The following is a 27,355-nucleotide window of genomic DNA, read 5'->3' as shown; positions in this document are numbered from 1 at the left end:
TGGACATATTTCTTCTCCCTGCTCCTCTTCTTCAAAACTTTTTCAGCTATTAAGCATTCATTTTTTTCTGACAGACTTTCTGTCTGTCCATCCAGCTATTTAGCTAGCTCTCTATGCACATGTGTACACACATATGTGTAAATATCTATTTCTGTGTTTCTGTATTAAACACCATGAGTTCATCATTGAACCTCCATTTCTAGTTCAGTCCCGCAGGGCTCTTCCTAACTTGTCTTTCTTCCTGTATGAAAGCTCTGGCTCTCAGCACCATCCGTATATTGACTCATTCCCTCTATTCTAGAATGTACACAAGGTGTTTCGAGAATTGCTGTACCCATACCACTGTGAAAAGTGAAGTAGACTTTGAAAAGCCCCTTGCTTATGCTCTCCATTTCCTATGCATCTCTCTTTTCTTTGCCCATGTGTGTTAAAAAAGAAAAAAAAAGAAAAAGAAAAAGGCAAGCAAGAAAGCAAACAGCTCCCTTTAAAAAAAAAAATCTTATAAGCAGAGGGTTGTCTCGGCACTTTACATTTTGAGAACAGATAGGCCAGTCATGAGGGGTGCGGCATCTCCCTCACTCCGGTAAGGACGGAGTGTTCTGGTGGGTGGGCTGTGCATCTCAAGGAGGCATGCCCGACAGACAGTGCATGCATTTATTTTAAAGTAAACACAGTGCTGTTTTTCCAGTTTTTCAACTGAAAGATAAATAAAACTACTAATTCTTGGAACTTGGATCAGAGGGAGAAGAGAGAAAATGAAACAAAAATTGGCTCTACAGTTAAAAGCAGTTTACATTTATTTTTAAAATTAATTAATTAATTTTTTGGCGCCCAAGCTTTAAGAACTCCTACAAAATATTCCAGATAAATGACTTTTTTAATCCTCCTCTTCCTCTTCCTGGTTAATCTGGAAGTAATACAGTTTATAACTCTCTGCTCTTAGCAGCTATGTACAACCAATCACGTAGATTGTGCTTTTTCAGATATTTCTTGGTGAGATATTTGAAATACCTTTTGGAAGAAGGCACCAGAGAAGTTACAGTAATCTTGCTCTTGCTCCTTTCAGTATACATCCCCTCCACTGAGTATCCCAGCTTTGCTGTTGACTTTGATTCTCTCTCGGAAAAACTCCTCAAAATTGGTGGCATCTTTGGTTCCATCTTCTCTGTACGTATGTGTGTACGCATGTATATACACTGTACACCCCGCATGCTGCTTGTACTCACAACTCTGAGATCAAGAGTCACTAGCCCTTCCAACTGAGCCAGCCAGGCGCCTCACAATTCTGTCTTCTGTAGGGTGGGTGCTGTCAAGGGTAAACTTAAGAACTTGCTTCTTTTTTGTGCCTCCCCAGCCCCCAGGCTTTATTGCAGGGGCCATGGCAGCAACGGAAGCAGAAAGGCAAAAATAATCATACATTTAAATTCATAAAGTTGTTCACTACTTCTTTTTATTTTATTTATTTGACAGAGATCGCAAGTAGGCAGAGAGAGCACAGGAGAAGCAGGCTCCTTGCTGAGCAGGGAGCCTGATACAGGGCTTGATCCCAGGACCCTGGGATCTGAGCTGAAGGCAGAGGCTTAACCCAGTGAGCCACCCAGGCGCCCCTGTTCATGGCTTCTTAAACTTGAGGAAGAAGTGAGAAGGGACAAAAGCGAAAGGCAGTATGTGAGAGTCCTCTAAGCTGATCAGAAGATCTTACTTAGGACATACCTACAAACTCCAGTGTTTTGAACAGGCCTGATGATAGAAATGGTCAAAGCAGTCCTACATAGCCCATGATTTTTAAGCCTGGTAAACAAACAAGACCCAGTTTTTTTTAGTTTTGCGGAATGCTTACAGAAAATTTCTGAGAAATTCTCCAAATTGAAAATATTATTATTTTTTTCTATAATATTGCCTCTAAAACTGAAAATATTATTGTTGTTTTTCTTCTTATGATTTCCATGCTTATTTGAAAAAAAAAAAAGACAGCCGTTCTTTCTTTCTTTCTTTCTTTATTTATTTGACAGACTGAGATTACAAGCAGGCAGAGAGAGAGGGGAAGTGGGCTCCCTGCTGAGCAGAGAGCCCGATGTGGGGCTCCATCCCGTGACCCTGAGATCATGACCTGAGCCAAAGGCAGAGGCTTTAACCCACTGAGCCACCCAGGTCCCCCCCCACACTTTTTAAGATTTTATTTGAGAGAAAGAGAGCATGACTGGGGATGGAGGGAGAGGGAGAGGGAGAAGCAGACACCCCACTGAGCAGGGAGCCTGATGTGGGACTCGATCCCAGGACCCTGGATCATGACCTGAGCGGAAGGTAGACACCCAAAACTGACTGAGCCACCCAGGCCTCCCGACAAAAGCATTCTGAACTGCTTTAGTGTGTATCAGGCATTGTTTTGAATTCTTGAAATACAAATATTAAAACTTGTTCAATCCTCCCGTATACCTGTGAGATAGATTGTATTGCCATCCCCTTAGATGAGGGGATGTTACCTAAATAGGTAGATGTTATTATTACTTTTCCAAGGCCACACAGTAGGTGGTGACAGAACAGGGATTTAATCCAGGCCTTTTAGTCCCACATCCTGTCTGCATCTACTGCCTTCCAATGAGGGAGAGGGTTAAAATCACCTAAAATTTTAACATTCAGAGCTAACCCCATAAATCCTTTGTTATATATCCACTAAGCTTTTTGGGGTGGTATGTAAATCATATATGTATGTATATATAACTTTTTTTTTCCAAAATGGGAACTCACTATGCAGATTCCTTTGTAACTTTTTTCACCTAGTTTTGTTTTCTTTTTTTAACCTCAGTGAAACCAGACTATTTTCAATGGCTGCAGTAGCCTTTTTTGGGAATGAATGCGCCATAATTTAGCCAATCTCCTATTGTTGGCCATTTCTACTCTTTTGCTGTTATAAGAAAAACTTTTTGGTCATTCTTTTTTTTTTTTTTAAAGATTTTATTTGTTTATTTGTCAGAGACAGTGAGCACAGGCAGAGAGGGAGAAGCAGGCTCCCTGCTAAGCAAGGAGCCCAATGTAGGACTTGATCCCAGGACTCTGGGATCATGACTTGAGCCAAAGGCAGCCGCTTAACCAACTGAGCCACCCAGGCATCCCCTTTTGGTCAATTCTTATAAAGAGAGCTGTGCCGCAATTTTTTTCTTAAGGTGGTAAATTCCTAGGCATGCAGCTGCTGGGTCAAAGGCGTGCAAGTTTCAAGGTTTTTGATCCCTGTGGCCTGGGTCTGCTTCAAAGCCCAGGCCATTCACATGCTCACCACTCACCGATTCACCCTTCTCTACCTGTTCTATGTGTCCGTGGTGCTGGGGGTTGCCAACCTGTTCACCTCTGTTAAGTGAAAAGCAATTACTCTTCGTTATGTTAATTTGCATCTCTTTAGTCCTCTCTCCTCTTCTTGGGAAACTTCCAGGGAGGCTTCTGTCCTGCTTGCCCTGAGTCACCGGCCTCAGTCACCTCCCTGTTGTGAACTCTAGCGGTCAGGGGCATCCTCGGCTCACTTGCTTCCCTGATGGGATAGGATGAGTGATCCCTCCTCTGGACTTTGTTTTCACTTGGTTTCCTGGACACCACACCCGACTGGTTTTCTGTCTTTCTGGCCACTCCTTTTTTGTCGTTTTTTGTTGGTTTACTCCTCGCCAGGCTGGAGACATCAGGATACCCCAGGTTGACTTAGTCCTGCGTCCACTTGTTCATTCTCACCCCCGTCTTTCACGATCTCATCTAGCCTCATGGCTTTCAATTTGGTCTGGACACATGCCGTGGAAACCAAAGACTGTGTGTTTCTGGATGTCTAATTAACATCTTCAAAGGAACGTGTTAAAAGTCAAGCGACCTGGGCACCTGGGTGGCTCAGTGGGTTACAGCCGCTGCCTTCGGCTCGGGTCATGATCTCAGGGTCCTGGGATCGAATCCCGCATCGGGCTCTCTGCTCGGCAGGGAGCCTACTTCCTTCTCTCTCTCTGCCCACTCTCTGCCTACTTGTGATCTGCGTCTGTCAAATAAGTAAATAAAATATTAAAAAAAAAAAAAAGTCAAGCGACCTGCTTTCCCATGGCTTCCTCCATCTCAGGCAGTGGTGGTTGAGTCTTTGCTCAGGCTTAGAACCTTAGTGTCTTCCTTGATGCCACTCTTTCTTTCTGTTATGACCCACGTCCAGTTAGCATGTCCCGCCTGTGTTACCCTTAAGATATGTTCGAGGAACTGACCATTTCTCACGGTGACCGCTGCCATCACCCCTGTCCAGATGCCTCTTTTCAGCAGTCTCCCTGCAATGCCCTTTGTCTCCCTACTGTGTGCACTTTTGAACCCAGCAGCTAGAATAACCCAAACTAACTGAGAACCACATCATAACATTCCCACAGTGGTTGCCCATTGAACTAAGAGTAAAAATTCAAGTCCTCCCCTATTGGCCTAAAAGGCCCTCCCTGATCTTCCTGTCACTCCTCTGTTTTCTCAACCGTTATCCCCCTCTACAGGCCCCACTCTGGTCCCAAAGCCTCCTTGCTGTTCTTCTAACCCACTGCTCTTCTTGACCTCAGGGCCTTGGCACTGACCTTACCCTCTTCCTGAAATATTCTTCCTCATGTGTCCTCATGGCTTTGCTCGCTCACCCCCTTCCCGTCTACTCAGATACCATCCCATGGAGGCTTTCTTTGACCATTCTTTGTATTTCAGAAGTGTATAATTCAGTGATTTTTAAATCATTGATTTTATTTTTAAAATTTATGAGAGAGAGAGAGAGCATGTGGATGGGGAGGGGCAGAGGGAGAGGGAGAAGCAGACTCTCCACTGAGCAGGGAGCCTGACACAGGGCTCAATCCCACGACCCTGGAATCATGACCGGAGCAAAAGGCAGACGCTTAACTGATTGAACCACCCAGGTTCCCCAATTCAGTGATTTTTAAAAATTTTACCAAGTTGGGCATCATTCCCATGAGCTTTTCCAGCACCCCAGTAAGATCTCTTATGCCCACTTACCATTAATTTCCGTTTCCACCCCCCACTTCTGGCAACCATAAATCTACCTTCTGTGTCTGTAGATTTGCCTTTTCTGCACATTTTGTACAAATGGAATCATTTGGCCTTGGCCAAATGGTCTTAATTGCAGTTCCTCCCTACCCATCATTCCTGCTTTCTCTGCTTTATTTTCTTTCTAGCACTATCCCCATATAATACGATATATTTAGTGTATATCACTCCTTGCCCTCTACTACTGGAATGTAAGTTTCATGGAGCAGGCATTGTTTGATTTTTGTTCACTCTCGGGCATCCCTTCACTCCTGTGCACTCCTGTGCCTAGAACACAAGACACTAACACATATGTCTAAAATATATGCCCTTTATTTTATATGTCCTCAATTAGATTAGTGAGGATGAACATTTTTTGTTGTGACTTCGGTTTTTGTGGCCAGGGTCATGACTCACCTCTGAGGCAGAGGTGGGGCCGGGGTAGTCCCGAGTGCCTGCTCTGGGGAGGCATCAGGCTGAATCCGTCCCCAGCCTCCAAATGCAAGCCTTTGTTTCATTTTGCCCTGGTCTGGTTGCAGTTACATCAGTGACTACTGTTTTCTTGATTGGCACCAGATGCCAGGCATTGGGATTTAAAACCGTCTTTAATGGTCTCTGAAAAGCTCTCTGTGTGTTGCTTTCCATCATCTGCACCTCAGGCAGATATGGCCAAGCCAGAACCTCAAGGAATTCCCAAAGAAGCCAGAAGCACCCCCCGCCTCCCCCAACCCCACGTCCCCAGCTTCTCAGAGTTACAGCCGGGCCCAGTTCGTGGCTTTGGTGTCAGTGGAGAGCTGTTTGAAAGAAAAGGTCCTTTTAGCCAGAAGTCTCAAAAGTAAACACACAGGCCCCTGCGATGAATGTTAAAACAGACCCACTCTCTGTGTCACCAGCAGAGAGGTTGCCTTGTGAAACCTCACTTGAAGGAAGAAGAAAAGCTTTCTGTCAGGAATCTTTTCCCCTGTACGTGGCTGCCTCAGCGTAGCCTGGGGTTTACTGCTTGCTGCCTCTGGAGTGTTCTGTAAGCCTCTCGGTTTTGGAAGCCTGTCACCCTCCCTCCTGGGAGCATATATTGAGCAAAGAGTGTTTCTACCCCTTGAAACACGAATACCAGCCACGGCTGTTCCCCTTTCTCTTCCTCTAGAGGTGTATTGTGACCTCCTGCATTTTAGTCCGTGGTAGATGGTCAAGGCATTCTTCCCTCCATCTTGTTCTTTTGCCGTTTTAGATGGAAGGATGTCTCAGTGTTGGAGAAGGGTTTTGTATGAGAGGAAATCTGCACTCTTGGACATTTTCTCAGGATTGTGGGACCTGCCTGGAGTAGGGAGTGGATATGGAGTTTACTTACCAGCATTCACATGGTAAATTTTTACCTTCAGCTCTGGGCAAGATGCTAGAGAGGTGGAATGAACAAGGCGCTGTCCTGGAATTTAGGATCTAGAGAGGAAACCGGGCAGACACTAAGTAGGTCAGTAAAAGACACTAGTCCAGCGGTGACAGACGTGATGGAGGGAAGTACAAGATGCTCTGGGACTGTTTCACTGAGGACTTCATCTATCCCGAGGTGGGGGGTGTCAAGGAAGGCTTCCCTACGGAAGGACTCCAGGGGATGTGAAGGGATGCCTAGGCCAACAGGAGAAAAGCATTCCAGGCTGAGGGAACTCTTGGGAAGCTTTGAGGCAAGAATGGGCTTGGTGCTGTTAAGTCACACAGAGATGGCCCTTGATGCCATCCGGGCCTTGTGGTGAGAGCTGCTCAAGATTATGACCAAAAATTGGCAGGGAGGAGGCACTGGAACAGTACTGGCCAGTAGAAATATAATGTGAGCCACATATATAATTTAAAATTTTCTAGTAGCCACATTAAAAAAAGTAAAAACAAAAATAAGCAGGTGAAATTAATTTTAGTACTATATTTTATTTAGTATACCCCAAGTGTTACCGATTTATATATAACCAGTATAAAGAAAGCTATTACTGAGGGATTTTTGCATTCTTTTTTGTGTGTATGTCATGCATTTGAAATCTGGTATGTTGTTATATCCTCGCAGCACATCTCAGTGGGGACGGGTCTCATTTCTAGTGCTCTGGCCATGTGTGGCTTGGGGCTTCCACACTGGACAGTGCAGGCCTGGAGGTTGTTACTTAAGGAAGACTTGGGAGACTGTCCTCCTAAGTTAGGTTGTTAGTATAGGACTGTACTGTTTGTACAGTTCTAGAAACTCCTCTCATTCCTCTTAAGCTTGCCCCACAGAGGCATAGTGCCATGTCCTGGAGAACCTGTAGTGTTTCTAATCAGCTGTGTAGCATTTCGATTCTAAACTGACAGCTGTTATAGGCCTGAAATGGTGGCCTTGCGGAGAGCCCAGAATCAGTGATAGGAAAATGAGACTGTTGCCTGGATATGAGCTGTTTCCTTCCCCTTGCCAACAAAACAAAACAAAAAGAAACCCCTGCAACATTTCATCTAATGTTCAGGTCTCTATTTTACACCAGTTACTCAGGAGTGGCTTCTGCCCGATTATCCATTCCAGTCTCCCAGGTTCTCCCAGGGCAGGCATTGTGGCTGCTGGAAGAGTATTAGTATGAAACCTTATTTATCTCACTCAAGTGTATTACTTTCCCTTTTCTCCCAGTCTTCCAGGATGCTCAGAGTATTTTTCTTTTTTTTTTTTCTTTCTTTTTTTTTTTTTTTTTAAGATTTTATTTATTTATTTGACAGAGAGAGATCACAAGTAGGCAGAGAGGCAGGCAGAGAGAGAGAGGAGGAAGCAGGCTCTCCGCTGAGCAGAGAGCCCGATGCGGGACTCGATCCCAGGACCCTGAGATCACGACCCGAGCCGAAGGCAGCGGCCTAACCCACTGAGCCACCCAGGCGCCCCTCAGACTATTTTTCTTAGAGGAGGAGACTTAACTCTTGGCAGAAAGCGGCGTGTTGGGAGGGAGAGCGATAGTGCACCAGAGCACGGATGCCATAATTAGATGGTGGCGTTTAGGGCCGCTGTTAGGTACAGGGTGGAGATCTTCACCCCTGGTTTGGGGGATGCTGTTTATGATGCATAGGACAGCACGGCGCCCATTTCTCAGGTTCTGATCTCTGTGCCTTCCTTCCCTCCCTCTCGCTTCTCCTCCCTTCTCTTAATTAGTGTTCACTAATTAAGACACATTAAACACACTTAAACACACATTACATACATTCATTCTCATAGAGGGGGGCATTATAGTCCAGGCTGAATTCACCTTGAATATGTCCCTTCCTCGATCCGAAAATCCCCCTAAATGGATAGATTGCTTCTGTATGTATTTTTGAAGATTCATGGAACACATTAAGTGAAAAGTCAGAGGTTATGACTTCTCGGATAAAGTCAGTTTTGGATGTGTAGTTTATGTGTATTTGTGTTACTGCTGACAAGTACAATGACGTCAAACAAAGTCGACAACTATGAGTTATATCCTGGGGAAGGGATTTGGAATGTGTGTTTTTATGGTGCAGATGTCTTCTTTGCATTTGCATATTATTTTAATTTTTTAAAAGATTTATTTATTTTAGAGAGAGAGAGAGAGAGAGAGAGAGAGCGTGGGTGGGACAGACAGAGGCAGAGGGAGAGAGAATCTTAAGCAGACTCTGCACTGAGTGTAGGACCCAGTTCAGAGCCTGATCTCCCAACCCTGAGATCATGACCGGAGCCAAAACCAAGAGTCAGATGCTTGACTGACTGCCACCCGAGTGCCATCTCAGTTTTTCATAATAAGCCTGCTGTTGTTATTTTTTATTTTTTAAGTTCATATTATTTATTGTGAAGGCAATATTTTATAGCATAAATGGGACATTTAAAAAAACTTTTTATTATGGAAAGTATCAAACATAAATTAATGTAGAGCAGTGTAATGAACCATCCCATACTTGTTACCCACTTTTAAGAAGGATCAGCACGTGTCAGGTTGTCTTTAGCCTCCAGACCCAACTTTTTTGGGGGGAGCGTTTGAAAGCAAATCGTAGACATCCTATCATTTCATGTGTAAACACTTCCATGTACATGTCTAACTGATAAGCATTTCTGATAGATTTCTGTCTAACTGATAGAAAAAAAATTGTCCACTATGCAGATAATGGAAATTTAAAAAATAAAACCTTGTTTCATAATCTTACTCTTCAAACACAACTTACTGTTTTTCTCTGGTTCATTTATTTCTTTGTCCCGTTACATATTTATTTTTATAGGATTTTAGTAATAGGGTACATTCTATAACTTCATTTTTTTTAACTCAATGTAGTGTGAATAATGTTTTATATTCTTATATACTCTTTGTAATCATTAATCCATACCTTCATTGTGGCATAGCATTTCATTTCACTTATCTGACATTCTAATTTTTAAAAAGCAGTTGCTTACAAAGGAGATTTTTGCGTGTGTGTGCGGAATGATTACCACAAGTTTAGCTAATGTTTATCACCTCAAACAGATTCAGAAAGAAAAAAGAAAATGTGTTTTTCTCCTTGCGATGAGAATTTTTAGTTACTTTCTCGAATAGATCAGTGTTAACTGTAATCACTATGTTGTACATTACATCCTCAGTCTTTATAACTGGAAGTTTATAACTGCTGACTTTTTAAAAGCAGAATCTTAATGGTGAAAGTTCTCTTCTAGCTGGGCTCCTACGTTTTATATTTAAAGACCTTTGAAAAGGGAAGGTTTGTTCATTGAAAGCCTTCCCCTGCCAGTTTATAAACATGGCTTTGATCCTATACCACCCGGGAGACGTGGTGTGTTGCTGAGTTTCCCTGAGGGCACAGAGAATGGATGAGCTGTTAAGGGGCTGTGGTATAGGAATCTAGGAATTACTTTCATGGGTGACAAGGACTTTCCTTCCCATCAGGGACAAGGAGCTCTAATGACGAGGCAGCAGTAACTCAAATGGACTGATAGTTTATTCTGAAGACCTGGCTTTCCCAGATCTGTATTTATTCCCCCTGAAAAATTTATTCCCCCTTGAAAAATTAAAAAAATATGCTACAGCTTGACATTGAGATTTATCAAGATGAGGCCTTTCGTATCCTGTGTTAAAAGGACCTTCAGTTGGTTCAAGAGAGACTTTGTCTCTAATGTACCTTTCTCGATGGATGACTGTGACGAGGGGCCAGTTCTGAAAAGTGTATGCCCATGTGCTTTTTTTTTCTTGTAAGTGAAGAAAAAATGTCTGTTTCTGCATGGGCTTTGGCTTTTGACTTGAGTTTAGAGAAATAAGGATGATGATGATTAACAAAATCTGTCATGTACTAAAATGAGGATGCGCGTGACTAATTCCTCCTCCCTCTTTCCTCCAATAGGAGAAAAGGTGTCCCTCTTCCTCTTTCTAAGGGTGGAGTCTCCATCCATGCTTTGGAGCCCGTGTTTCCTGACTTCTCGGGAGTCCTTTCTGATTTTCCTGTTGCCTCTCTAACTATTCTCTGTTTTGCAAGGTCATCGTCATCTGTTTGTTAGCTGAGTTTCCTATCATTCCATCTTCTTCTGTGATCACATTCTTTTTTTTTTTTTTTAAGATTTTATTTATTTATTTCACAGAGAGAGAGATCAGAAGTAGGCAGAGAAGCAGGCAGAGAGAGGAGGAAGCAGGCAGAGCAGGCAGAGAGAGGGGGAAGCAGGCTCCCTGCTGAGCAGAGAGCCAGATGTGGGGCTTGATCCCAGGACCCTGAGATCATGACCTGAGCTGAAGGCAGCGGCTTAAACCACTGAGCCACCCAGGTGCCCCTGTGATCACATTCTTGTCCATACCTCCTCTTTATGCATAACCACCATGTGCAGGTGACCCATAGATTTGAATCTCCAGCCTAGATCTCTCCCATAAGCTCCATGCCCACATACCTGTTTTCTTGCTGTCTTCTTGTGCATATGTCAGAAACCCGTGCAAATCTTTACTCACTGACTCTTTCCCAGGCTTGACCCTTTTCCACTGTTCCATATTTCAGTTTGTAGATCCACCATTTATTTATTTAAAATAAGTTAGAAACTCGGGAGTCATCTTCAATACCTCTACCGCTCTTGCCTGTTTACTTTGCTAATCTATTTTAAGGTTCTCTTGGGTTTTACCTTTACAAGTTTGCCCACCTCTTTCATCTCCACTTCTGTTGGCCTGGTCTTTTCTTTCACCCTCTTGTCTGCTCTGCCTCTATCTGTCCTTACTTCCCTCCAGTCTTTTCCACACTGCAGACAGACGATTTTTGAAATCACAAAGCCGATCTTGTCACAGCTCGATTAAAAACCCTTAAGTACTGTGCTCCTGCTCTTAGGATAGAGAGAAACTTTTCAACATGGCAGGCCCACAAGGCACTGCCATGTATGGCCACCACCTGGGTCATCTACCCCATTTGGATCACATTCCATTCCATCCCCACTCATCTGTGTTCAATTTCTTGAGTGCGTTTGTGCCACAAGGCCTTTGCACATGGTATTTCCTCTGCCTCACTTGGTCTTCCTCTGTATTCTTCAACGTGCTCTGTGCCTGAAACTTCAGAGCACAGTTGAGTTGTCAGTTCCTTAGGAAATTTTCCCTGATGCATTGATGAGACCAGCTATCCAGTGCTCATGAGACTATAGATGTCTTCCATGATGTCTATTAATATAGTTGCAGTTTTACATGCTTTGTGAGATTTTTTAGTTCCTTTTCTCTCAAGTGACTTGTGAGTTTCCTCAATGCAGAGACTTAGTCTGTTTTCATTCTTCATTAATAACCAGCCTCTCACCCAGTGTCAGACGGATAGTGGAGGCCCAGAAAATGCTTCTTGAATGAATGAATAAGAACGAGAGAGAGAATATGAAAGTTTACAACCTGGCTTTGTAAAATGAAGCTATTTACATTTTTAGTGGAGTTAATGCAACCCCCATAGACCAAAACTGATTTAGGGACCATTGAGGGACTCTCAGCAGCACCATACAGAAGAGGCTTCAAGACCAGAGTAGACTCTTCTTTGCACCTTGTGTTCTAGGAAGAGCCTGCCAAATTGTCAGTGATGGGGGCTGAGGGGAGATGGGATGAAGCCAAGTCAACACTGGTACCCCAACAAGAATTCCAGTGTTTATAATCTGATGGTGGTTTGCTAGAAAAGACTTTCTCTTGTTAGGCTTTGGGTAAGTTTGGAAGCCAAAGAGACATCGTAACAGTAAATCCTGGAAGCCTCTGGCTTCCTTCACTGCAAAGGGAATGTGAAAGAGTGTTCTCTTTAAACCTGGGGTACACTCCAGCCTGTGTGTGTCTGAGTTACAGGGAGCCAGGGAATGGAAAGGAGACTATTTACTCTCTGCCCTTCTGGAATTTCCTCCGGTTCCGTTCCTCTGTGCACCAGTGTTTCACAGCTCTGTGTAGAATGAACACTGACCTGTTAATGAATGCCCTGCTTATTTTCACTTTCTTTTGATGGGCCTATGGGACTGAGGGCAGAGGGAGGCAGGAAGAAGGTTTGTTTCTTCCACTGAGCAGTTCGGTTAAGGCCAGATCAATCACATCTTCATTGGGCTTCCGAGACACTTGACCCAAGAGTACTTAGTCTCCCTTAAAAGTATCCTACTTTTGTGTCCTGTTTTATTTTTCTCACATTTCCTGGTAAATCTTTACATTTGTATTCTGAGTGAGGAAGAAAAAGAAAAAGATAAGATCTTTTTTTTTTTTTTTTTTTTTAAAAGAAGGCTCCACACTCAGCATGGAGCCCAACATGGTGCTTGATCTCACAACGCTGAGATCAAGACCTGAGCTGAAATCAGGAGTTGGACGTTTAATGGGCTGAGCCACCCAGGCACCCCAAGATCTTTCCTTTTAAAAAGATATGTGTGTATATGCATATACATTGTCGTGCTGTGTGAGCGGGAGCGGCAGTGATGATAGAAGATTCTACAGTTGAACATTCTTTCTCACACACCACAGTGAAGCTGTCTAGGCCGGAGTTCTGGATTTCATAACCGAATCCCATTACCAGTGGCACAGTTTGGCAGTTCTGGTTTACCTCATTTTCTCTTTTGTTGGAATAAGGAAGGCAACTTCCATGCTCTATTTATCTATACTTATTAATACCATATGCAAAAAACACGTTAAAAAGTCCAATTCAAGAAAGGGAAAAAGTAACTCTTAGAAAAATATTACTCATCTTTATTGCACGCAACCGCTCTTCCCAATAGGAAATGATTAACTTGAAGCCACTTGTAAATCTGAGGCTTTGAAGTAAGGAAAAATGAGAGTAGGAGTTCCTCCCGAAGCAGCTTGATTGTGGATCCCCTACCTTTTTGTATTTCAGACTGTATATGTAATGTCGAATTCTTATTTTTAGTTGATTCCAGTCACTGTTTGTGCCTTAGGTATGCTGCCTTGAGGGGGGAAAAAAGCTATTATAGAAAATGTCATGCATTCATGAAAGTGGAAAGAAGAGTCCATGAGTCCATGAGTGTCTGTCACGCAGCTCCACAGCCGTCAGCAGTGGCCTTTCCTGTTTCATCTTTCTTCTTACTCCACCCCCTACCGGGTTAGGGTTTTGGTTTTTTTGTTTTTTTTTTCCCCATTTAATTTATTTTTTGAGAGTGGGAGAGTGGGTACCTGCAAGCTAGGGCAGGGCAGAGGTAGAAGGAAAGAGAACCTCAAGCAGACCTGGCTCCCCTGCCTCCCCAGACCAGAGCCCTTGGTGGAGCTCAATCTCATCACCCTGAGATCATGAGGTGAGCAGAAATCAAGAGTCTGTTCTTTTTTTTTTTTTTTTTAAAGATTTTATTCATTTATTTGACAGACAGAGATCACAAGTAGGGAGAGAGGCAGGCAGAGAGAGAGAGAGAGGAGGAAGCAGGCTCCCCGCCAAGCAGGGAGCCCGATGCGGGACTCGATCCCAGGACCCCGAGATCATGACCTGAGCTGAAGGCAGTGGCTTAACCCACTGAGCCACCCAGGCGCCCCAAGAGTCTGTTCTTAATGGAATGAGCCACCCAGGTGTCTCCTCGGTCATTTTTCCTTATTTTAGTAGGGAGCTCTACAAGAGAAGGGCTCCCATAATTATAAAACCAATATCATACCTAAAAAGCATAATGGTAGTTATTTAAGTATTATCAGCTAGCCCAGTTTTACATCCCCTACTTGTCTTAAAGTTTCTAACATCTGTTTGTTCGCTTTGTTTGAATCAGAATCCGAACGGCGCTGATGTCTCTTCAGTCTCTTTTAACCGATACATTCTCCTTCTTTTTGTCCACGCCGGTTCAGTGTTGCAAAAACTGGACAGCTTGTCCTGTACTTTCCCACCTTTTGGATCTTGCTGCTGTTCCTCTGTCCTTCCGTGTCTCCTGTAAACTCAAAGGTAGATCAAGAAACTTGATCTGATCGGGTTCTGTTTTCCTTTCTGACGAGGTGGCTTGTGCCTCTATTTGGAAGCACCTAGATGTTTCTGGTCGCTCTTGGTATGCCAGCGTTTGAAGGGTTCTCCTGGCATGGTCCTTGACATTTTCCAGATTCTTTGCCTAGGTTCTGATAGTCAGCTCTACTGCTGTCTTGACCTTCATGATGTAGCATTATAAGGCCTGGCTAACCAGACAGTATGTAGAACAGAAGGGCACAATCCTGTAACCGAAGTACATTGGTTGACTGCTGAAGTTAGCATGAGCTTAGGCCTTTGGCTTTCTCAGAGAACGGAAGCCTCTTGCCAGCGGGATATTTTCATTATAAATGTTCCATCTGCTTATAATTGAATCAGACTTCCTCGAGCCATGCTCTAAGTTGGCCCTTTCTGCAGCACCTGCCTGTCCTTTGCCCCAACACTCCGAGAGACTGGTGGGCCCATGTGGTTGGGGAATCATGGGTTTTTCCTAACACACGCTAGGGAGGAAGCCAAGGTAGAGTCTTCCTTAAGCACTGTGTTCCTGGGGAAGACCTTGCTATCGTCCTGGCCCAAGCCAGCAGCTGTTGCACCTGGAATATCGCGCTGACTTCCTCCCAGGTCTCGTCTGCCTCAGCCCTTGGTCCTCCCGTAGCCCGAGGGATTCCACTACAGCACCACTCATGGCCCTTCCTTGCTCACAGCCCCCCAGTGGCTCCCAGTCTCACGCAGAGGAAATGCAGAGACCTTGCGGGAGCTTCAAAAGCTTTCCTTGTAGGCTCTGGGGACCCATCTCCTGCCCTCATCTGCTCATGTCGTCCCTCATCCACTCCAGCCACGCCAGCCTCCCTTCCTCAGACACACTAGGCCTGCTCCTGTGTGGGGCCTCTGTGCTTCCTTTTCTCTCTGCAGAATATTCTTGAATATTCTTCTTCCAGACACCTACCCGGCTTCCCTGGCTCCTCCTCTTTTCAGTCTCTGCTCAGTTGTCACCTCCCCAGCGAGCTTTTCTCACAACAGCAAGTCCTCCTGCCATCTCTAGCACTCACCCTCTTCTTTGCTCTGTGCATTGGTTTTTCCTGCCCTTGCCGCCTTCTGACAGATGATGCAGTTGTCTTTAAAAAAATTGCTAATTGTCTGTTTTCCCCAACTAGAATAGAAACACCCAGGCACACAATTTTTGTCTGTTTGGTTGCTGTTAAATCTCAGTGACCCGGGGCACCTGGGTGGCTCAGTCGGTTAAGTGGCTGCCTTCGGCTCAGGTCATGAGTCCGGGGTCCTGGGATCGAGTCCCGCATCAGGCTCCCTGCTCAGCAGGGAGTCTGCTTCTCCCTCTCCCTCTGCCTGCTGCTCTGCATACTTGTACTCTCTCTCTGTCAAATAAATAAATAAAATCTTAAAAAAAAAAGTCTCAGTGACTCAACTAGTAGGTGCTCTCTACACACACGTGGACGCCATGACCACGGGTGGGGTGGGGATGACGAGGCCGAGTGACTGGTGCACTTCCTGGGCACAGTCTCATTCTGGTTTATGGCAGTCGACTTACCGTGCCCCTTTTTTCAGCGATTTCTTGGTGTTTGAGCAGTGCCTCAAAAGGCAGTGGGAAGACCTGCTGCGAGAGAAAGGCCCTTTGTAGAGTCGTCCGCGTGGCTGTAGTGAAACCCGAGGGCCCCAGAGGCGAACTGGCTAAGGCTGCTATTTATAACTCAGCTTCAGTGTATGTTTTCCAGCCACACTTACTCCTTTCAGCCTCCCCTGTACGCTCAAGTCTGTCACTCAATTAGCTAATGGTTTCTTTGGTCCCATTATGCATTGTAGGGCTCCCCTGGCTCAGGTATTTTTTTTCAAAGAGAATAATGGGGTGTTCTGTTCTCAGAGGTTTAATTTTTTAATAGCCTTGCCAATTAAAAAAAAAACCCTTTTCCAACTTTGTATTATGAAATTTTCGAACAGACAAGAGAATGGAAAGAAGAATATAATGAACACCCAGACGCCCTCCACCTTGACCCAACACTTGTTACCATTTTTTTGCATTTGTTTTATCTAGTATGTGTGAGCCCCGTGGGCACATGCATTTTCCCCCCAAACCAGTTGAAGGTAAATTGCACCTATTGTGACACTTCCTTCCCCAGAACTGCAGATTATTCTCCTATAAGAACCATTCAGTAATTGTAGATACTATCAAAATCTTCTTGCATCTCTCAAGACTAGGAACATTCATATGTAAAACCACATGTTCTTATTGAACCTAAGAAAATTAACAGTCATTTCAGACAACATTTAATATCCAGTCAGTCTGGATATAAATTTCTCCACTTACCCCAAGAATATATTGTTTTTAGATTTTATTTATTTATTTGAGAGAGAGAGTTGGGGGGGAAGGGGTGGAGAGAGGGAGAGAGTCTTAAGCAGACTCTGTGCTGAGCATGGAGCCCGAGACTGGGCTCGATCTCATGACCCTGAGATCACGATCTAAGCTAAAACCAAGAGTCACTCACTCAACTGACTATGTCACTCAGGCGCCCCACCCCAAGAATATTTTTTTCAAGCTAATGTTTAATAAAACATTGCATAGCATTTGGTGGTTATGTTTGTTCAGATCCAAAAGAGTCTCCTCCTTGTCCCACTTTCTTCAGAAAAGAACTCTATTTGATGACATTGTCTTTTTGAAGAGCCCAGGACAGTTATTGTATAGATGTCCCATATTCTGGGTTTGTCTGATTGCTTCCTCGTGGCACTGTTGAATTTATTTCTCTGTCCCCTTATTTCATGTATGTCGGGAAGGAGATTGAGTGGCTTAATTGAATTCAGGCTCAGTGCTTTTAGCAAGAAGACTTTAAAAATGATGTTGTGTGCCTCATGCTGCATCACGTCAGGAAGTGTGTGTGTGTGTGTGTGTGTGTGTGTGAGCTTGTCTCGCTCTTAGGAATGCTTCATTTGATCACTTGGTGAGGACGGCGATGGTCAGAGGTCTCTCTGACTCTCTTTTTTTAGTAAATAGAACAAAGGAGGAATTATGGTCTGAAAAGTTTTGTTTAAAGAGGAAAGATGTCCCTCCTCCCTAGGTTTTTTGGAAGGCAAAATGTATCTCAAGGCATTGCAAGGTCACTTCTGAGCCTACAAGTATATAATGACTACTGGACGTGACTAATCGGTAGAGAGAAGAGCTAAGTTGGAACCTTAAGACGAGACCGTGTAGAGAAAAATTCAAGTTATGCCTGAGGCTTCTGTCAGAGGACCATGGCAGTATGACTTTCAGGAGTTTGAAATAAGCAATAAGAAGCCTGGGGCTCCCCTAGCTTCCCTTTGACCAATATCATCCCTCCAGAAAGGAGGGAAAGCCATGCCCACACTCCATTTGTAAAATAATGGTTTTTGAGATACCGAGAAAAGAATCATTTTTGAAATGCTCATCCCAGCACATTTCTGAGTTCAGAAGGCAGGGCATCTTTCAGAAGTGTCCTAGAAACAAGATGAGAAGGTGATTGGTCCTTGGGATGGTTAGGTAGCTCACCTTGGAAGACTTTTTGAAGTTTGTTGCTACAACCTGGAAAAGGCTCCAAAAGGTCCAGAGACGTACACCTTCACAGTGAAGAAGTTAGACCAAGAGAAATTGGGACTCTTCAGCCTGAAGACAGGAAAGTCAACAGGGAGATAATAAAAATGACAGACTATTAGGAGCCTGCGGGGCCCTAATAAATGTGCTCTTGCTATTCCTTTTTCCAGGTGGGGAGACTGAGGCTTGTGTTAAATAATTTGCATAATGCTGTAGCTACTAAGTAGTGGAACTGAGATTTGAACCCAGTCTGCCTGGCTGGTACCCATCCTGAACCTCTGTGCTGTACTATTTGCTAGGGACTTAGGCCCTGGATCCCTGCATAATACAGTAGAGAGACACCCCTTGACTTCTCTTTTAAGCAATAATAATAAGTATTTATTATCTGTGGGTTTCGGTGGGTCAGGATTTATGAGTGGCTCAGCTGGGAGATCTGGCCTAGGATCTCTCATGAGGTTCTAGTCTATACGGTGGCTGGACCACAGTTGTCTGAAGCCTCGACTGGGGCTGGAGGCCCTCCTTTCTGGGTGGCTCATTTGCAAGGCTGGCAAAGGGGTGCTGGTGGTCGAAAGGCCTCAGTTCTTTCCCAAGAGCTAGACTTTTGAAGGAACTCGTTTTCAGATTACAGGTATTACTTTATAGAAATATTTGGAGCTCACCAAGCCCCTGAGTGAAACGGACTGAAAGTAGCAACGGGCTCAAAATGACTTGGAGAGATCCATTACAGGAAAGAGAGAGTGAGGGAAGGTAGAGATACTTAGGAGAACTTGAGCAGGCAAAGGTAACTGGTTTCCACATTCTTCTAGTAGATCCTTGAATTGATCCAGACTTTTCCTTGGTTCTTAAAGGATTGTGTCTGTATCTTAGATTTGGGGCTGGCTTTTTTGGTTGGGGGAATTTGTTTCTAGAAAGTACTTAAAAGAGAGACTTTTTTATGCATATGCTGCCTCGTGATGGAAAACCAGTGAGATAGCTTATAATAATAGAGTAGCAATTAAGAGAGAGCGTAGAGCAGGTGGTTTCGTGGGTGGTGGGTGGGGAGGGAGGTTGGAATATGTGGTGCTCTCCTAGCCTGGCTCTGTAAGGTGTGGGAAGGCATGGAACAACCACATGCCCTTTGGAAATCCTCATAAATGCTGTTCTCTCGGTCATTACCGAGTGACCCTGAACTGGAGGTTTTAGCTCCTGAGCATAACTGGGTGGAAGCTGATCCCTGTGGCCAAGCTTGGTGGTGATGTTTGGGGGGTGGGGTGCAGCAGTTTCCAGACCATGGAGGGCTTGGGGCTTCTGCCTCGTGTCAGTTTGTCCTGTTTTTCTGCTGTGGTTTCCAGACTCTTCTTGCTCGCCCACAGGACTTGACGGCCTGGTGTTCTAGGGGCCAGGCGACAGTGAGGTGCCTTCTTACTCCTTACAGAGCCACTTGTCAACTGCTTTCTCCTCAGGGACTAACCCAGGGCCGTGTGACTGTTGTGGGGCTGACTTACCTTTGTTGAACTTTTGTTGCTTAAACATTTTTCCTTATTTCTAAGTGAAACATCTTCAGAAGTGAAAATTAAAAACAATATTTTTAACAGATAATCTTTAATTCTTCATCTAGAGATGACTCCTGATGACATTTCCTCAGGTCTCCTGACCTGTTTCTCTTCTTTTTTGCCACTGTTCTTTATGTGGGTAGGGGGATGCTGCTTCTCACGGCTTCCCCTATATGCCATCAATATCTCTGGACTTTTATCACAGCCCTGCAAGTATAACCAAACAGATCAGTCACACTGAAATTATAAAGATACAACGTGTTTAGAAAAACAAGAGTCCAGCCTTTCCCCGCAGTCTAATACAACAGTGATGACAATGAGACCTATTCCTTCCCATTCCTCTTTCCATGCCACAAGACGGATTCGAAGTGACAGAAAAATATTGCCTGGGGTGCCAGAGTAGGTTAAATGAGGGCAGAGAACTTACAGAGTCTTAACTTGGGGTGCATTTGATTTAGTCTATCCCTGTTGCTTTTCGTGTTCAACAGTGGAGAACACGCAGCTGACCCTGAACCTGCAGACGGAGAACAAAGGCGGTGTTGTCTCGGGTGGTGAGCTGACAATTTTCCTGGATGGGCCAACTGTTGATCTGGGAAGTGTGCCTAATGGCAGCGCCGTGACAGACGGTGAGTGCCGCCCTGCTCCCCGGGGCTGTGCCGGGATGGGGTGGGGCAGGGCTGGGGTGGGGCGTGCCCGGGGCTTGGTTCTCGCCAGGTACCTGCCTTTGGGTCCCACTCAGCCCTGGCCTGTAGCTAGTCCTGAATCCTCCTAATAATCTTAGCATGATCAAAACTGTGACATGGTTTTTTAAGGGCAGCTTTCTGATAAAGGACCAAAATAAATGTCAAGTGTGTTGTTGTTTTGCTTTGAGGGCAGAGAAAATATCTTTTCATCCCACATGGGCTCTGGAACATAAAGTGTCTTTATTAAATGTTACTTGGGCCCATTTTTTCCTCCCAGTACAGTTACACTTCCTGGGGGATCTTGGAGGTGACTTTTATATGACGGTATTGGTTGGGAAAGGGGACTATATGTCTTAAAGATTCACACTAGCAAAATACAGGCAGAAGCAGGGAAATTGGAGTATCTCCCACTCTGTCCTGAGTGAGGGCAGTTTGTTTCTTTTGATCTAGTCTGAAATTAGTCACCTTTGGATCTAGCAGGAAATTATTTCATGAAGTCTGAGGTCTGAGATGGGTTGGGTTTCTCCACAATTTTTCTTGTTAAATGTGAGGTAACTATAGCACTTTCCAAGCCTTAAACAGCCTTTCTGGAGCTTCAAGGGAGTGAAATTTGAATTCTAATTTAAGGGCATTTGGGTAGAATTACAGTGATTGGATGGGCCTTGACTGGAGAATCCTCCCTGGATGGAGTGATGCTTCGGGTACTGTAGGTGCATGGAGGAGGAAACATGCTTTATTAACTCATTCTGCACGTATTTCTATAATTGAGCACCTGGTATGTACTAAATCTTGGACCAGGTGCTAGCCAGATGGCAGGGGCAAATTCATATGGTCTCTACTCCTAGGAGCTCAGGTGGGTGCAGGGATGTTAGACATGAAACAGGTTAACGAAGAAATAACTATGTAATTGTAATCATGACAAAAGCGATGAAGTAAAAGTACCAGGTGATATGAGATTCTCATACTTTAGGGGGATCTCACTTAAATTGGGGGCCAGGAAAGATTTCTTTGAGGAAGCTCAGACCCGCTGGAGTTGAAGAGTTTAGATAGGCCAAGATGGAGGTTTGGGAATGGGGTAGCTGAATAAGAGGTAGAGGGATCCCCTGTGCAAAGGCCCTGAGGTGGGAATAAGCTTAGACTGCAGTGGAAGCAGAAGTGGTCCGGGTTGCTGGACCAGGGAGAGCAAGAAGGAGAGTGATGGCAGGTAAGCCCATAAGAGCAGGTCAGTTCAGATCACCACAGTCTCGAAGACCTTGGTGAGGATTTTGGACTTTATCCTAAGAAGCCAAAAGCTGTTGAGGAGTCTTGAGCAAGAGTGTCATGATTTGATTTGAATTGAATTGGCTTTGGATTTTTAAAAAGTTTTCTGGTTGCGATACGGACAAATGCTCCCACTGCTTGCCCCTACTTTGTCTGGTTAGCATCTGCTCTCTGTCTCCTATGATGCGGCTGAAGTTTATTAAATGCACAAGGCAAGTTGTTTGTAAGTGCCTCAGATGTTCTTGAAAGTCTTGGAGAAGAAGAGCTGTTTCACAGGTTTGAGCGCCTCTGCTCTGGGGCCCTGCTTGAATCCCATCTGGCTGTCCCTATTCCTGTTCCTACTGGAGGCCGCAGCTGGCTAGACTGCCAGGGTCCCATGTGGTGGGGCACTCGGATGCACGAACTGGACTTTGTTCCTGAGCCACATCTCAAACAAAGGTTGAGCTTCTCAATGTTTCTGTCTTTTCTTGTGATGGGTCTCCTGTTTAGGATCCCAGCCACCCTCAAGAGAGTCCAGTGGGACCGCTGTTGCTCCAGAGAACCGTCACCAGCCCCCCAGCACAAACTGTTTTGGTGGGAGATCGCGGTAAGAGCCCCCCCCTTGTGGATGAGGAGGAGCTAGGAAGGTGCTCAGAGCTATCGAAAACCTGTTGGGAGGAGGTGGGGAACAATTAATGTTAGAAACTATTGGAAATTTCCAACTGACTTACTCTGTTAAGGAGGTCCAGAGGGGAGTACAGAATTCAGGATTCTCGGGAGGGTCAGGGGTTCCTTGTCAGCGATCAGGACTGGCTAAGCTGGTTATTTGGGTAAGAGAGACTGTCGAACAGGGCTTAACTGGTGTTTTATGTTATGGGGGCAGCGACCACAGTTATCCTTTTGGTATACACACGAAATGCTTCGAGTAATGGTTCTTTATATGTGGGATTTTCTGTTGTGCATTTCTATTTTTTGGGGTGATCCATGATTCCCTCCTGCTCTTGGAGTCTGAGTTATGTTATACTTATTATAGCTATGAGGAATGACTTAATTTTATTTATTGACATACCCATCTTATGTGTGGGGTAACAGTGCAGATTCACTTCCATGCCACCTGAATTCCCAGGTATGTTAGAGAGGTGGGGAGGATGGACTTGGGGACTTTTAAAAATTTATTTATTTATTTATTTAATTATTTATCACAGTGTACAAAATCTCCAGATGTTTAAAGGAAATGTTAGGTAAAAGAGTCTTATGACTGTAATTTGTAAATCGTTACTATCTGCAGAGAGTAGGTGAAAAAACTAGTAAAATTAGTCTTCCTGAACAAATCCCAGGGAAGGAGTGGGAGTAATGCTTTGAGAAACACAGTATGACTTCAGCCAGTACCTACAGCATCTTTTTTTTTTAAGATTTTTATTTATTTATTTGACAGACAGAGATCACAAGTAGGCAGAGAGAGAGAGAGAGAGAGAGAGAGAGAGAGGAGGAAGCAGGCTCCTTGCTGAGCAGAGAGCCTGATGCAGGGCTCGATCCCAGGACCCTGAGATCATGACCTGAGCCGAAGGCAGAGGCTTAACCCACTGAGCCACTCAGGCGCCCCTCTTTTTTTTTTTTTTTTAAGATTTTATTGACAGACAGAGATTACAAGTAGGCGGAGAGGCAGGCAGAGAGAGGGGAAGGGAAGCAGGCTCCCTGCTGAGCAGAGAGCCCGATTCAGGGCTGGATCCCAGGACCCTGGGATCATGACCTGAGCCAAAGGCAGAGGCTTTAACCCACCGAGCAACCCAGGTGCCCCTACCCACAGCATCTTGAAAGATCCCTGTAATGATAGCCATCAGCTGTCTCTGGATTCATTGATTTTTAAGGGTTGGCCAGGGAGGTGTTGGGAGCAAGAGAGGGTTGCATGTTTGGATCTTTTGTGTGTAGCATCAGTAGAAGCCAGGGTACCATTTCCCTGTTCTCTTTTCCCCAAGCCTGTGCAAAGGTGTTGCCTCACATCCCGAAGACCATTCACTCTTTTCCTTGACTTGCTAGGTGAGTTATAAGTTAGGATAAATAGTCAAGTCTCACAGGGTAAGGACCAATGGTATAATTGGCAAATGTTGTGTCAACAGAGGCATGAGGGACACCTCGAGCTAGAGAAAACAGAATCTCTTTGGTGGTGAATAGCTGGCGGAGAAGAACACCTCAGCATTTCACTCTCTGAGAATGATGTCTTCTTAGCTTTGGCCCTAGCAGCTGCCATCTTGGTCTTTGAGCTGACTTGGAAAGTTTTGTGTCATATGCAACTGATGTCACTTATTTGGGGGCTGGAAGGCAGGCTCCAACCCTTAACAACTTTGGAATTAAGTTCTTGACCCATTTATTGCTCTCTGAAGTTCTCTAGTGAGGAGATCTTGAAACTCACATGTCCTAGGAGCCCTTCTTTGTTGTTTTGTGTTGAGGGTTGTTGTCTTATAAAGCAGCAACCAGACTTCAGCAGAGAATTGGATGCACCTTTTCTCATAAGCCACAGTAGACGTTTGATGCTAATTAACTATGGGTGGGCAGTGTGCCCTCCAAGTAGTTTGAGTGCTATGGGAGCTCGCCTTTGTCTGCTTCACTCCTGTAGCATCTTCCACTCATGGCTGCTGAGTTTTCACAGGCCTCTGCCATCCAAGTATCTATTCACATGGAGCCGGCTGCCATTCAGTAGCAGACACTTTTGAAAGGTTCACCTGCAGGCAGTGTCTTCTCTGTCCCTACGAACTGTTTTCCCCATCGCCGCTGCACCGAAGAAGACAAGTGTGCGCAGGCAGGTGGTAGTCGGGTAGTTGGCTGGATCAGGGTATGGGGCTTTACTAGCAGAAAAAGTAGATTGAGTCTTGGCCTGTCGTTTACTTGCTGTGTAACATTGGACAAGTCATTAAACCTCTTGGCACCTCAGTTTTTTCAGATGCAAAATGGGGATATTGCCTGCCTCACGGGATCGTTGTCGGAATTAACTGAGATGAGCTGTGTCAGGCTGAGTGAGGGCCTTGCACACTGGGAGGGCTCAGGGACAGTGGCAGGGGCTGCCTTTGCTCTGGAGACTCTCCTTCGTACCCATTTCCTCACCTGCAAATCTGAGAAGTATGGCCTGGCTGATGTTTTTGCATCAAGGTCTGTAATTAGCAGGGTGACGAATCAAACCTTCAGGATTCAAGGACAGTCCTCTGCTGTCCTTGGTTTCCTCGGGTAGAGAGGATGGGCTTCTGCCTGCTGCCTCCTAGACTAAATATTTAGCCTTTGCTTTTTGGTGGGTAGGGTTTTTTTTTTTGGACTTGGGTGCTATTCACTCTGATCAAAGATGCTTTGACGTGTCCATGAAGGTGAAAATGGTGAAGTCAAACATCTTTTCCTCTCCTTCCGCCTCCTTTATTAAGCTGTCGAACTGGAACCATGTAAGGGTTTTATTTAGGGGTTCATCTACCCAAGGTCATCCAGTCAAGGGACCATTTGCTTGTAGAATAAGACTCCTCCCCACACAAGCTCTGTCTTTCAGTGAGATCTTGCTCACTCTTTAAGAAGAATTGGGTGAGGGGCGTCTGAGTGACTCAGTCCATTAACAGCTGCCTTCGTCTTGGGTCATGATCCCTGGGGTCCTGGGAATGAGCCCCACATCGGGCTCCCTGCTCAGCATGGGTCCCTGCTGAGCAGGGAGCCTGGTTCTCCCTCTCTCTCTGCCACCTGCCCTGCTCGTGTTCTATCACTCTCTCAAATAAATAAGTAAATAAGTAAGTAAATAGATAAATACAGTCTTCAAAAAAAAAAAAAAAAGTATTGGGTGAAACATCCCTAGTTATTTTATCATGTGGCATAAACTGATTTATAGACACACCGTATTAGTATGCTGTCAGTGGGTCTGGTTGAGTAAGGTAAATATAAATTATTGTATAGTCTTACAGTGAAGTACCATCCCATACTAAAATGGGTGAAAGACAGTTGCATCAATGTGGTGGAATCTCAGAAACATAATGTTGAATAAGAGGCAGGGCATGGGGGAAAATCCCACAGTATGATGTAATTTATATAAAGTTTAAAAATGTCAAAATAAACCATATATATTTTTTATGGATGCCTCCATAACCAGTAAAGCTATAAAAAATGGAAGGGAATACATGACCTTGAATTTAGTAGGTTGGTTTTCACTGTGGGGCCGGAGGTGTGTAAAACAAGGAAAAACAAGGAAAAAGCACACAGAAATTTCCCTGCCTTGTGGATATGGGGCGTGGGTCCCCATGTGTTCATCCTACTCATCTTTGAACTGAACATATATTTAATGTATTCTTTGGTTTGCATGATTTATTTCACAATAAAAAAGGGAAGAAGTGTCCTCTGTCAATCTGAGAAAAACGAACAGCAATGGTATTAGGTTGGGGACACTGTCGTTGGCTGTTGAGGCAGACAGATGTCAGAACTTCGGATTTCTTCAGGCTCCATAACGACCACTTCTCCTCCTTCTGCCTGCTTGATCTGTGTAGCAGGAGCCACTGACTGGAAGTCAGTGAGGCTTTACATCGGCCTCATAGGTCGTGCTCCTGTCACTTCGGCCTGAGGCTTGAGAATTTAATTTGGGAGTTGGGGGGAACGGGTTCCAGATGGAAGCCAGCCACTGCCAGATAATGTGTCTGAACAGCGCTAGTGTTGATGTCCTTCCTGAGAGGCCTGGCCTGACACTATTTGGTGTTTGATTGGAGTGGGCATGATTACGTGGCGCCCCCGGATTCTGTCCGTGTCATCCTGCCCGGCGTCCTCAGCCAGTGTTCCTTCTTCCAGGGCAGTGGTGGAGCCGGCCTGGTGTGGGACGGAGCCCCCTGGGAGAGCGCATGCTCATTGGCACAGGGAATACCTACCACACCCTTTAATAATCCCTAAGCGTTTATTTTATTTTGCTGGAATGAGAGCTAACTTTGGGAACGGTGCCTAAGTCAATTCAGGTTTTGCAGATCTGATATGTGCCTGGTACTGTGCACACACTGCACACGGCTTGCCAGGAGCATGGGCTCCCCTTTCCATGGCTGGTTCACAGTCTTCATGATACATGAGATCTGTGTGCAACAGGCAGATAAAACTATGAGCGTTCCGGGCAGTTCAGAGGGAGAAGAAATCTGTGGGTGTGGAGGGAAAGACGGAGGAGAGAGTGGAAGTGGGAGTTTGCAGAGAGACTGTGGTCCCTTGTGTGAGGGTTCAGTACGATATCTCAGGGGCTGACTAGTGGAGGGAGTGAACAGTCAACGAGAGAAGCCACCAGTGGGGCGTCTGTGGAGGGAAAGGACCCGGCAGAGGGGATCCGCGCCGGTACTGACAGCTGTCTCCAGAGGTACTGTTCGGTTAGAAATGAGTGTGTAATTCGAGACTGGAGAGTAGAAAGTCGGGATGTGTGAGTCCTGCGTACTTTGCTGATGCTCCGTCACCTGTGACTTTTTCCTTTGCCCCTCCCCAGCCGTTTCTGTGAAATCAGGGCAAGGAGGGAAACCCAGCTCACAGCTGAAACTCTTGGGGCTGTCTGTGAGCCATGCTGCTCCTCCAAGCACAGTTGGAGATGCCTTCTGACTTGACCAATTAGCTCCTCAGTCAAGAATCCCTGTAGAGGGGTGCCTGGGTGGCTCAGTGGGTTAAGCAGCTGCCTTCGGCTCAGGTCATGATCTCGGGGTCCTGGGATCGAGTCCTGCATCGGGCTCTCTGCTCAGCAGGGAGCCTGCTTCCCTCTCTCTCTGCCTGCCTCTCCATCTACTTGTGATTTCTCTCTGTCAAATAAATAAATAAATAAAATCTTAAAAAAAAAAAAAAAAAAAAAAAAAAGAATCCCTGTAGATTTTCCACAGTTCTATAGGGAACTGGGGAGACAAAAAGGTGTTGAATTTCATGAATGGGCCGGAAAACTGAAAGAGATCTAGTTGAAGAAGCTGTAAGGAGCTTAAGCAATTAATTTTCCTTTGTCGTGTGTGTCCACATTT

General features: G+C 45.0%; 1 protein-coding gene across 1 annotated transcript in view; it reads left to right on the top strand.

Annotated features, from left to right (window-relative positions):
- Positions 1-27,355, top strand: part of WWP2 (WW domain containing E3 ubiquitin protein ligase 2) — a 149,389-nt gene that overhangs the window by 47,181 nt on the left and 74,853 nt on the right. The window contains exons 5-6 of the mRNA XM_044255819.1: positions 19,941-20,078; positions 21,885-21,981. Of these exons, the coding sequence (XP_044111754.1) occupies positions 19,941-20,078; positions 21,885-21,981 (235 nt within the window). The remainder of the gene's footprint in view (positions 1-19,940; positions 20,079-21,884; positions 21,982-27,355) is intronic.

The sequence above is a fragment of the Neovison vison genome, chromosome 7 (genome assembly GCF_020171115.1).
Source record: "Neovison vison isolate M4711 chromosome 7, ASM_NN_V1, whole genome shotgun sequence".
NCBI classification, from domain to species: domain Eukaryota; kingdom Metazoa; phylum Chordata; class Mammalia; order Carnivora; family Mustelidae; genus Neogale; species Neogale vison.
This window is presented reverse-complemented; position numbering and strand designations above follow the sequence as displayed.